Source organism: Macaca fascicularis, chromosome 19, assembly GCF_037993035.2.
Source record: "Macaca fascicularis isolate 582-1 chromosome 19, T2T-MFA8v1.1".
NCBI classification, from domain to species: Eukaryota; Metazoa; Chordata; class Mammalia; order Primates; family Cercopithecidae; genus Macaca; species Macaca fascicularis.
Genome location: NC_088393.1, coordinates 12,704,855 through 12,717,932, shown reverse-complemented (window position 1 = coordinate 12,717,932; position 13,078 = coordinate 12,704,855). Strand labels below are relative to the sequence as shown.

The window sequence follows — 13,078 nt, the reverse complement described above, 5'->3', positions numbered from 1 at the left end:
CTTCAAAAACGATAGCACACCTGTTGTTAAATTCGGGTGTTGCCCAATGTTTTTCAAATCTTGCTATTTTCTGTTTAAATTAAATTCTAATTTTTCTGGCTACAAGTTTCCAAAATAGCTGTGTTTTCTAAAAGCCCTATAAACTGAAAACTTGATGTTTCAGCAGGCTCTGCCTCTAAGCCCCCTGACTCTCATAGGAGGAAATAAATAGGAAATCTTAAGCTAAAAATCATAAAAAAATAAGTAACCAAGTGAGAATTACTCATCCTATTCAGTCTCACCTCTACCTCATCAAATACTTTTATCGTTCCTACCTCTGCTTTTAAGTCAAATATTAACTTTTTAATGAAAATTATTTACTATGCCACCCTTGTGGGAATTGCTTTACTCACTCTACTATTTGCAGTAGGACTATATACTGTAGCACCCTCAGGGTAAAATATCAGACATAGAATCTCAATTACTATAGCATTTTGCTTATTATCCTCATAGCAGGAATAATGGTTGCTAGCAGAAAATAACACATGGGCTTTCCAAACCAGCACCTCTGCTCTCATTAGGTAAGGAATATTGTTTCTATATCAGCCAATCAGACCTAGTAAAAAGCGCTATAAAAAAAAGTTACAGAAAAAGCTAAAAAAGCTAAGGAGTACCAAAACAAGCAAATAGATTCTTGGTTTGGGAACAAAATCATAGCATGGGTCATCCCATTCCTGGGCCCTCTCATAATAATATTCCTAATTATGGGACTACTGTTCTTACCCTGCCTAATTAACCTTTTTCAAAGACTTTTTAAACTGACAGGATCATGGCCATTTCACAGACAACTACCCAAAAACATCTACAGACAGCACTGCTCCTACAGTCAACCCGAAACCAGGGAACTCTCTGTCCCCTCATCAGCAAGAAGTAGCCAGAAAGAACATGCCGCCCCTCATCCTTTTTATAACTATAAGGTCTGGATTGACGGCAGGAGCATCACCATCGTGGATAAGCACCTCATTTTAAAATTCACCTTAATCAAAAACTGCCTAAATCCAAAGGCATCAGCCTAATGGCTAAGGTCAGCATGACCATAAACCACACATAACATCTCCAACCAAAAACATTCCAGACACCTCCCACAGAGACATGCAACCTCGGGATAACCCCTGTCCTGCCAGAAAGATGTCACCCCCAAGATAACCGCCTCTCTGCCCAGAACATTCCAACCCCACCATAAACTTCTCCCTCATACAGAAACATTCCTCTCCCTCACACAGAAACATTCTAAGCTTGTAATAAGCTCCCTCACCCTAAAACCAATATATGCTCTTAGTCTGCAAGGAAAAGTGCTCCTGACTGAAATCAGCCAGAAGCCTCTCTCAGGTCTTTTCTATAATAAACCTGTCTTTGACTATCAAGCAGTGTTTGGTGTTTCTTTCCTCCTTTTTCATTTTTTTTTTTTTTTTTTTTTTTGAGACAGAGTCTCGCTTAGTCGCCCAGGCTGGAGTGCAATGGCGCGATCTCGGCTCACTGCAAGCTCCGCCTCCCGAGTTCACGCCATTCTCCTGCCTCAGCCTCCCGAGTAGCTGGGACTACAGGCGCCCGCCGCCTCGCCCGGCTAATTTTTTGCATTTTTAGTAGAAGCGGGGTTTCACCATGTTAGCCAGGATGGTCTCAATCTCCTGACCTCGTGATCCGCCCGCCTCCGCCTCCCAAAGTGCCGGGATTACAGGCGTGAGCCACCGCGCCCGGCCCCCTTTTTCATTTTTTTAAAGACAGAGTCTCACTTTGTTGCCCAAGCTGGAGTGCAGTGGTGCGATCTCAGCCCATTGCAACCCCACCTCCCGGGTTCAAGTGATTCTCCTGTCTCAGCTTTCTGAGTAGCTGGGATTACAGGCACACACTGCCATGCCTGGCTAATTTTTTGTATTTTAGTAGAAATGGGGTATCACCGTGTTGTCCAGGCTGATCTCAATCTCCTGAGCTCAGGCAGTCCGCCTGCCTCATCCTCCCAAAGTGCTAGGATTACAGGTGTGAGCCACCACGCCCAGCCTCTTTCCTCTTTAACTCTTACACTGGGGAAACAGAGAACCTTGTATCCTTGGCTACACAGTCTAGAGTGGAGTGTTCACCTCACTGGGGTGAGGATGTGGGGTGCAGGATCAGAAAACAGTAAGGGTTTAAATACCATAGATTCATATTTCTCAAAGAATTTTCATAGATTCTCTTGAATAGTTTTCCTCACTGGCTGTCTGCCTTTAGGATGACTTCCAGGGGCTTTAAATGGTTGTTTTAAAGTAACTGTCACAAGTTTCTCTGGGGAGTGGGTTAGTGAAGCTCCTCATACTGTTACGCCATCCTAATGCCTTAAGAATCTGTCCATATCAAAAAATGCCCTGCAGTTTGATGTGATGGCAGTACAACTTGTAATATCACTTATAATTTTATTTAAGAACCACATGTTTAAAATTTTTTTCTTTTTTTTTTTTTTTTTTTTTTTTGAGACATGTCTCACTCTGTTGCCCAAGCTGGAGTGCAGTAGCATGATCTCAGCTCACTGCAACCTCTGCCTCACAGGCTCTAAGCCGTCTACCCATCTCAGCCTCCCAAGTAGCTGGGACTACAGGCACATGCCACCATGCCTGGCTAATTTTTAAAATTTTTGTAGAGATGGGGTTTTGCTATGTTGCCCTGGCTGGTCTCGAACTACTGAGCTCAAGTGATAAAAAAATTTTTTGTTAACGTTTATTTTTTAAAGATTCCTGGGATAGAATACACAAACCCACATCTCACGAACATCAGGAATCATATCACAAAAAATATACATTTCTATTTATTTACCTTCTTAATAATTTCAACTTTTATTTTAGATTCAGTGGGTACATGTGCAGGTCTGTCACATGGGAACACTGTGACACTGAGGTTTGGGCTATGGATGAGCCTGTCATCCTGGCAGTGAGCACAGCACCCAACAGGCAGTCCCTCAGCCCTCACTCTCCACCATCCCTCCCCCTTCCAGCAGTCCCCAGTGTCCATTGCTCCCATCTTTATGTGCCTAACGATTTCTTATGGTTTGCAAAAACATACTGCTCATTTCATAAAACTTCTTTAGAGGACTCTAACACAGAGAACTGGTTTCCTGTTAAAAATTAGTCATCTGATTTATGAACTATTAAAATATAGTTAATGCAAATTTTCTTAATCATTGTTTATAGTCAATGTTAAGATTCAAAAATTCAGCCTGAGGCTGGGCACAGTGACTCATATCTGTTTGGGAGGCTCAGGCCAAAGGATCACTTGATGCCAGTTCAAGACCAACCTGGGAAACATGGCAAGACCTTGTCTCTACAGAAAAACAAAAACAAAAACAAAAAACCCTGTGTGTAAACACACACACACCCACCCACCCAAAACCTAGCCTGAGATTTAGAAGCAGTCTACCTGAAGGCTCACTCTTAGCATGTCCTCTAGCATTCCTGCCTAGTGGCCTCAGGTTCCCAAAGGTAACAGTTTTATTACTTTGTCTGTTCAGCATTTACATAAAAAGTAATTTAAACTACATATTTTTCTTTCCTTACTATAAAAGGCAACATGGTTTACACACTTTGCTTTTTTGTTCATTTCAAAATAAATCCTGTAGCTTTTTTCATATCCACTGGTGCCTTCCCTAATTTTTATAAAGGTTCACAAGATGATAGAAGTTGAGCCAGTTGTGGTGGCTCACATGCCTGCAGTCCCAGCGACCTGGGAGGCTGAGGTGGAAGGATCACTTGAACCCAGGATTTCAAGGCTGCAGTGAACTGTGTGCCACTATACTTCCAGCGTGGGCAACAGAGTGAGACCGTCTCCCCACAAAAATTTTTTAAATAAATACATTTTTTTAAAAGATAGAAGTTTATGTAGCCAGTTCTCTATTAAACATGAGTATGTTCCCACTCTTTTACTAGTCATTTCTTGCTGAAATCAAGGTGAATAGCAATAGGTACAGTCTAAAAGACTTATAAATGTGTCCTGAACTAAGGCAGTGAACAATGAGAACTGGGAAGGTAGTTAGAAAACATAGCAAAATAAATATTTGAAAGTTGTTTTTCATGCTTAAAGAATTACTTTATTTTTTTGGTAGAGATGGGGGTCTCACTATGTTGCCCAGACTGGTCTTGAACTCCTGGCCTCAAATGATCCTCCTGCTTTGGCCTCCCAAAGTACTGGGATTACAGGCGTGAGCCACCACACCCAGCTGAATTATATTTTCATAGTGAAATACAGCATACTTATTATAGAATGCATAGGATGTTTTATGTTTAATCATAACTATAAAATTCTATATACTGGGCACTCAGAATGAACAGACCCTGTGCATGTCATATCTCCCAGTGCTGCTTCACCTTGACTTTGTTTCCCTCTTGTCCCCAGAGGTGACCACTGCCCGTAATTTTGTGGATATGCTTTATGGCTATACCATTATTTTTATCACCAAGCAATGTTTTGCTTAAGTTTGCCTCTTTTGCACTTTCTATGGAAGGAAATAATGGGTAGGTGTCTCCTTAGTTTTTGCCCCAGTTGTTTCACACATGCTGGTGTCTGAGGCTTGGGCTACCCAATTTGCTCATCCATTCCAGTATCTATAGGACTCATGATGCTTCAATTTTGTGTTTTGTTCTTATGGAAAATGCTGCTCTAATCATATTTTAAGTCCCCATGTGCCTGTGCACAGTAAATTCTCTATACATTTTAAAAAACGTGCTGGGTTGTAGATTCTGAGCAACTTTAAGACTGCCACCAAGTCCCAATGGAGTATATGAATTGACCCTCCCACCATTCTTGCATGTGTATTTAGATAATTCCAATGCTGCCAGTCATGTGGAATAATGTATTTCTACGTATCTAGTTTGTGTGAAATGAGATCACTTTGTGATTTTTTTTTTTTTTTTTTGAGACAGCATCTTGCCCTGTCACCCAGGCTGGAGTGCAGTGACGTGATCTCGGCTCACTGCAACCTCTGCCATTTGAATTACCACAGAAATGAATGTTCCTTTGTATCTTTGGAAGCATTTGGTGCTATATTTTGGAGTTTAGCCATTCTGAGGTGCGTAAATGTTATAGGAATAATGAACAAAAACAGTTTCGCTTTCTGAAAAACAAGATGAGACCTTCCCTAACATACCTCAAATATTTTAAACTATAGAGAGGGAGCAGAGCTAGATGGCGGAATAGAAAGCTCCCCTGATCATCCCCCTGCAAGGACACCAAATTAACAACTATCACACAGAAAAAAACACCTTCATAAGAACCACAAATCAGGTAAGCACTTACAGTACCTGGTTTTAACTTCGTATCGCTGAAAGAGGCACTGAAGCGGTTTAAAAACAGTCCTGAATCGCCAACAGACCCCTCTCCCACCCCAGCAGCAGCGGCATCATGCACACAGCATCTCTAGGTGCTGTGGGAGGGAGATACAGCAATTGTGAGGCACTGAACTCAGTGCTGTCCTGTTACAGCAGAAAGGAAAACCAGACCCAATTCCGCTGATACCTGCCCATGGAGGGGACATTTCAACCAGCCTTAGCCAGGGAGGAATTGCTGATCCCAGTGGTCTGAACTTAAGTGCCCGCAAACCTCATCACTGAGGGCTGCAGCACTCTCTCTCTCCAAGTCAAGTTGAAAGGCAGTCTAGCCCATAAGGACTGCAACTCTTAGATGAGTCCTAGTGCTGAATTAGGCCCAGAGACAGTGAACTGACAGGGGGCAGGGAGGGGTGGTGACATATGGCATCATCCCTCCCTTAACCCCAGGCTGCACAGCTCTCAGCTCCCAAAGAGCCCCCTTCCACTTGAGGGAGGAGACAGTATCAGGGGGGACTGTGTCTTACATCTCAGATCCCAGTCCAGCCACAGTAGGACAGGGCACTGGTCAGAATCAGGAGGCCCCTGTTCCAGGGCCTAGCTCCCAGACATTTCTAGACACACCTTGGGCCAGAAGGGAACCTGCTGCCTTGAAGGGAAGGGCCCAGTCCTGCCAGCATTCATCACCTGTTAATTGAAGAGCCCTTGGACCCTGAATAACCAGCAGTGATATCCAGGTACTACATCAAGGGCCTTTGGTGAGCCTGACACTTGCTGGCGTCAGGTGAGACTCAGCACATAACCAGCTGTGGTGGCTACAGAGGAAAACTCCTTCCGCTTGAGAAAAGCAGAGGGAAAAGTAAGGGGACCTTGTCTTGCACCTTAGGCACCAGCATGGCCACAGAGGGACACAGCACCAAGCAGGCTCTTGGGGCCCCTGATTCTAGAACTTGACTCTTCGATAGCATTTCTGGACCTGTCCTGGGCTAGAGGGGAGCCCACTGCCCTGAAGAGGCAGCATTCATGACAAGCTAACTTAAGAGACCTTGGCCCTCCAGGAACATCAGCAGTAGCAGTACTCTGACAGAACTCCTTGTGGCTTGGGGCGGTGGCTATGGGGTGAGGCTCCTCTGCCTTTCCAGGGAAGAACTTGTATAGTTTGAGTGCCAGCTCAGCCAAGCTGCAACACAACAGGACACAAGGTAGACTTCTAAGGTGTTTTTACTCTAATCCCTGACTACTGGACAGCACTTCTGAACTCACCTGGGCCTTGGGGGACCTCGTCACCCTGAAAGGAAGGACGCAGGCCTGGCTGGTTTTGCCATCTGCTGATTGTAGACCCCAGGGGCCTTGAGTGAACACAGGCAGTAGCCAAGGAGTGGTTACAGCAGGCCTTGGGCGAGACACAGCACTGGCTTCAGGTCTGACCCAGTGCAGTCACAGTGGTGGTGGCCACAGGGATGCTAGTGTCATTCCACCCTCAACCTTGGGTGGCTCAGAACAGACAGAGAGAGAGAAACTATGTTTGGGAGAACATAAGGAAAGAGAACAAGAGTCTGCCTAGTAATCCAGAGAATTCTCCCAGATTTTGTCTAAGATCATCAAGGCAGCACCTCTATGAGCCTGCAAGAACCACAGCATACTGGGTTTGGGGTGCCCCCTAAAGCAGATATAACTTAGATATCTGGAAAGTCTTCCCTAAGAAGGACAGCTACAAATAAGCCCAGACAGTGAAGACTACAATAAATACCTAACCCTTCAATGCCCAGACACCAAAGAACATCTCCTAACATTAACACCATCCAGGAAAACATAACCTCACCAAATGAACTAAATGAGGCACCACGGACCAATCCTGGAGAAACAGATATGTGACTTTTCAGACAGAATTCAAAATAGCTGTGCTGAAGAAACTTAAAGAAATTCAAGATAGCACAGAAAAGGAATTCAGAATTCTATCAGATAAATTTAACATAGAGATTGAAATAATTAAAAAGTGAGCAGAAATTCTGGAGCTGAAAAATGCAACTGGCTTACTAAAGATTGTATCAGACTCCTTTAATAGTAGAATTGATCAAACAAGAAAGAATTAGCTTGAAGACAGGTTATTTGGAAATATACAGTCAGGAGACAAAAGAAAAAAGAGAAACAAGCACACCTACAGGATCTAGAAGATAACCTCAAAAGGACAAATCTAAGAGTTAATTGAAGAAGTAGTAGAAAAAAGGTTGTAGAAAGTTTATTCCAAGTGATAACAGAGAACTTCCCAAACTAGAGATATATAATATCAGTATCCAAGTACAAGAAGGTTATAGACCATCAAGCAGATTTAACCCAAAGAAGACTACCTCAAGGCATTTCATAATCAAACTCCCACAGTTCAAGGATAAAGAAAGGATCCTAAAAAGCAGAAAGAGAAAAGAAATAACACACAATGGAGCTCCAATACATCTGGCAGCAGACTTTTCAGTGGAAACTTTACAGGCCAGGAGAGAGTGGCAATACATATTTAAAGTGCTGAAGGAAGTAACTTTTACCCTAGAATAGTATATCTGGTGAAAATATCCTTCAAGCCTGAAGGAGAAATAAAGACTTTCCCAGATAAACAAAAGCTGAGGAATTTCATCAATACCAGACCAGTCCTACAAGAAATGCTAAAGAGAGCACTTCAATCAGAAAGAAAAGGACATTAATGAGCAATAAATAATCACCTGAAGATTCAAAACTCACTAGTAATAGTAAACAGGAAAATACAGAATATTGTAACATTGTAACTGTGCTATGTAAACTACTCTTTTTTTTTTTTTTTAAGATGGAGTCTCGCTCTGTTGAAAGGATGGAGTGCAGTGGCATGATCTTGGCTCACTGCAACCTCCAACTCCCTGGTTTAAATGATTCTCCTGCCTCAGCCTCCCAAGTAGCTGGGGTTACAGGCACGCACCACCATGCCCAGAAAATTTTTGTATATTTAGTAGAAATGGGGTTTCACCATGTTGGCCAGGATAGTATCGATCTCCTGATCTCGTGATCCACCCACCTCGGCCTCCCAAAGTGCCGGGATTACAGGCATGAGCCACTGCGTCCGGCCTGTAAACTACTCCTATCCTAAGTAGAACGACTTAAACGGTGAACCACTCAAAAATAATAAACATAATTTTTCAAGGCATAGTACAATAAGATATAAATAGAAACAACTAAAAGTTAAGAAGGGGGTGAACAGACCAGGTGTGGTGGCTCACGCCTGTAATCCCAGCACCTTTGGGAGGCTGGGGTAGGCAAATCACCTGAGGTTGAGTTCAAGACCAGCCTGGCCAACATGGTGAAACCCCGTCTCTACTTAAAAATACAAAAAACTTAGCTGGTCAGGCACAGTGGCTCACGCCTGTAATCCCAGGACTTTGGGAGGCCGAGGTGGGCGGATCATGAGGTCAGGAAACTGAGACCATCCTGGCCAAGATGGCGAAACCCCGTCTCTACTAAAAATACAAAATAATTAGCTGGGCATGGTGGTGGGTGCCTGTAGTCCCAGCTACTTGGGAGGCTGAGGCAGGAGAACCGCTTGAACCTGGGAGGCAGAGGTTGCAGTGAGCTGAGATCACACCACCGCACTCCAGCCTGAGTGACAGAGCAAGACTCTGTCTCAAAAAATAAGAAAAATAAAGGCTGGGTGCAGTGGCTCACACCTGTAATCCCAGCACTTTGGGAGGCCGAGGCAGATCACAAGGTCAGAAAATTGAGACCATCCTGGCTAACATAGTGAAACCCCATCTCTATTAAAAATACAAAAAATTAGCTGGGCGTGGTGGCACACGCCTGTAGTCCCAGCTACTCGGGAAGCTGAGTCCGGAGAATTGCTTGAACCGGGAAGGCAGAGGTTGCAGTGAGCCAAGATCGCGCCACTGCACTCCAAGCTGAGCAACAGAGCGAGACTCCGCCTCAAAAAGTAATAATAAAAATAAAGAGGCCGGGCGCAGTGGCTCAAGCCTGTAATCCCAGCACTTTGGGAGGCCGAGACGGGCGGATCACGAGGTCAGGAGATCGAGACCATCCTGGCTAGCACGGTGAAACCCCGTCTCTACTAAAAAATACAAAAAACTAGCCAGGCGAGATGGCGGGCACCTGTAGTCCCAGCTACTCGGTAGGCTGAGGCAGGAGAATGGCGTAAACCTGGGAGGCGGAGCTTGCAGTGAGCTGAGATCCGGCCACTGCACTCCAGCCTGGGCGACAGAGCGAGACTCCGTCTCAAATAAATAAATAAATAAATAAATAAATAAATAAATAAATAAATAAATAAAGAGATGGCTTCTACACATGCACACGGTTGGGCGGGCCTCCTTCCTTCTTGCTTAACCCAGCCAACATGGTGTTCAGGCGCTTTGTGGAGGCTGGCCGGGTGGCCTACGTCTCCTTTGGACCTCATGCAGGAAAATTGGTCGTGATTGTAGATGTTACTGATCAGAACAGGGCTTTGGTCGATGGACCTTGCACTCAAGTGAGGAGACAGGCCATGCCTTTCAAGTGCATGCAGCTCACTGATTTCATCCTCAAGTTTCCACACAGTGCCCACCAGAAGTATGTCCGACAAGCCTGGCAGAAGGCAGACATCAATACAAAATGGGCAGCCACACGATGGGCCAAGCAGATTGAAGCCAGAGAAAGGAAAGCCAAGATGACAGATTTTGATTGTTTTAAAGTTATGAAGGCAAAGAAAATGAGGAACACAATAATCAAGAATGAAGTTAAGAAGCTTCAAAAGGCAGCTCTCCTGAAAGTTTCCCCCAAAAAAGCACCTGGTACTAAGGGTACTGCTGCTGCTGCTGCAGCTGCTGCTAAAGTTCCAGCAAAAAAGACGACCACGCGAGTAAGAAGGTTCCTGCCCAGAAAGCCACAGGCCAGAAGGCTGCGCCTGCTCCAAAAGCTCAGAAGGGTCAAAAAGCTCAGAAACACCTGCTCCAAAGGCATCTAGCAAGAAAGCATAAGTGGCAATCAAAAAAAGTAATAAAGATTCTTTTTGACATGTTGGCAAATGTATTTAAGCCTTTGGATTTAAAGCCTGTTGACGCTAGAGTTAGGAGGCAGACTGATAGTAGGATTATAATAAATATTAATCAGTTCCTTAAAAAAAATAAATATATAAATAAAGAGATGAAGGACCAACAAGTGGCGATCAGTGTCTGGACAACATGCTCACGGCACCAATCCTTGTGGTCACCTTCAGAGACATAGTTCTGATGAAACTGATGATGGTCTGGCACTCACAAAGGGGTACTAAAAGGCTTATTGCTCACATTGTTGAGATCTGGGGGAGAGCAGGGCAGACCCAGCAAGCATAACTGAAATGGCCTGAGAGAGCAAAGAAAGGAGCCTGGCCTGGTTGGTTACTGTGGTTGGGGTAGAGTTGGGCACTATAAGGGCAGGTGGTTGCGTGGTTTAAATCTGTTGCCTATGACAGAGAAGGTAGCCCTTAGACTCATCAGCTTGTCCAGGTGTGGGTCACAAGAAAAAAAGGGAAGGGTGAGTCCTATGTTGTTAGCAAACATTAAATAGGGATTCTAGGCCAGGTGTGGTGGCTCACGTCTATAATCCCAGCACTTGGGGAGGCCAAGGTGGGAAGATCATTTGAGGTTAGGAGTTTGAGACCAGCCTGGCCAACATGGTGAAACCCTGTCTTTACTAAAAATACAAAAATTTGCTGGGTGTGGTGGCGCACGGCTGTAATCCCAGCTACTGAGGGGAGGCTGAGGCAGGAGAGTCACTTGAACCTGGGAGGTTGCAGTGAACCAAGATTGTGCCACTGCACTCCAGCCTGGGCGACAGAGGGAGACTCTATCTCAATAAATAAACGCATTATGGATTTAGGCCTAATCCCTTAAATATAACAGGAGTTTCAAAGATTATATAAACTTTAGTAGTTTTCCTCACATCAATTAAAACAGGAATTCAATTGTGTTTTCCTCTTACCAATGGAATCAGGAATTCATTTGTCTTAGCAACTGTATACCCTTTCAAATTTCAAAGTTCTCTATGGACCTTCACATATAAAAACTGATCTAAAAATGAAAAAAGTACCTGAGAACTTAAATATACCCATCTCGTATCTTGATGTTCTCTGGCCTCAAGAAACATTTTTAGTTCCAGAAAGTTCTTGCCTTACTCCCACCATATCTAACAACCTTCATTTTCAAAGTGAAAGAAACTAAAATCTTACACACTGACACTGGCAATAAAATTATAAAATGATAAAGGAAACCAGAGTTGAAGGGCCATAATATTCAACAGATAAAATAATCCAAAGGAAACATAAATATTCTAATTAGCTCAGATAAGCAGGCTGCTTCCCCACAATTCACAAGGAAAACCCATATTCGAGAGGTTAAACACCTTAACATGCTTGAGGTCCAGGCTTTCCCTTTGACATGTAACTTCTAGAGTGGAACGTCCCTGGTGATGAAGGGAAGAGACACTTGAGTAGCGACAGGAATGAACTCCGGGAGCTCCGCACACCCTAATTGGCCCCTGGAGTGTGAAAACACTTCCTCTCCCAGGCTTCAATTCTCGGGCAGAAGAAACCCTCAGCTGGATTTACTTTAAGGTTCTGACCCCAAAATAACCTCCGAAATTCATTAGCCCTGTGTCCTGGAGACAGCACTCCTGAACTTCACACACTTTCTCAATATGTAAGAATTATACTCTGAATGTGTCAACATTGTGAATGCAAAACAAACCTCATGTCTAAAAAACATGCCCAAGAAAACTGCAGTTACAACCTCAGAAAGCAAACCCTCCACCCAAAACATGTGCATATGGATCCCCAGCTTTCCAGTGCTCTGTAGCTTCTCTCGGTATAAAGAGTTTAGTGGTATGAACAGGGATGCTCCCCAAGAAGAACCAACAGGGCCTTTAATTACTGCTCTTGGCAGGCTCAAGGATAGCCTTAGCTTGGGCAGTAATGTTACTTTGGACTACCACTGATATTTTATTTTTATTTTGTTGTAAAGACAGGATTTTGCCATGTTGCCCAAGCTGATTTTGAACTCTTGGACTCAAGCAATCCTCCCGCCTCATGAGCCACCTAAAATTCTGGGATTAGACATGAGCCACCACAGCCAGCCTAAACAGATACTTTAAATGAGACAAACCCAATGTTTGAAGAATTCTGCAAAATCTCTCAAATCAAGTATGTATGTGTAAAGTGTTAAGAAAATTGTAAGGCACCTTAGCAAACCAGCCCTAGTCCCCGAAATCCACAAGTGTCTATTGTTTTCAGAAAATGAAATGTCAGTTATTGGGCTGGGCACGGTGGCTCATGCCTGTAATCCCAGCACTTTGGGAGGCCGAGGCAGGCGGATCACAAGGTCAAGAAATCGAGACCATCCTGGCCAACATGGTGAAACCCCATCTCTACTAAAAATACAAAAATTAGCAGGGCATGGTGGTGGCACCTGTAGTCCCAGCTACTAGGGAGGCTGAGGCAGGAGAATCACTTGAACCCGGGAGGCAGGGGTTGTAGTGAGCCGAGACTGCGCCACTGCACTCCAGCCTGACAGAGCAAGACTCCGTCTCAAAAAAAAAAAAAAAAAAAAGAAATGTCAGTTATTATTTCTATAGCAATAAATGTTCTCATAATCATATTTGGATACTTCTAGGTGTCATATGGCTATGCTCTGAAATTCCATTTGAAATCACCACAAAAAAAAGAACAGACCTCAGAAACTTACTACGCAACCTAAGGGGAAGAAAAAAAGAAAAAA

At 43.9% G+C, this 13,078-nt stretch overlaps 2 protein-coding genes and 1 long non-coding RNA gene across 5 annotated transcripts in view; 2 read left to right on the top strand and 1 right to left on the bottom strand.

Annotated features, from left to right (window-relative positions):
• LOC102128900 (uncharacterized) overlaps window positions 1-13,078 on the top strand; it is a 200,982-nt gene that overhangs the window by 110,722 nt on the left and 77,182 nt on the right. The window lies entirely within an intron of this gene.
• The window catches only part of LOC141409206 (uncharacterized), a 35,469-nt gene that overhangs the window by 18,945 nt on the left and 3,446 nt on the right, over window positions 1-13,078 (bottom strand). The gene's annotated exons all lie outside the window — the stretch shown is intronic.
• On the top strand, window positions 9,557-10,321 carry LOC102127589 (large ribosomal subunit protein eL14-like). The gene is given in 3 exon segments (XM_074026020.1): window positions 9,557-10,180; window positions 10,183-10,263; window positions 10,266-10,321. Coding segments are annotated over 3 exon segments (615 nt in total). The 5' UTR covers window positions 9,557-9,687; the 3' UTR covers window positions 10,307-10,321.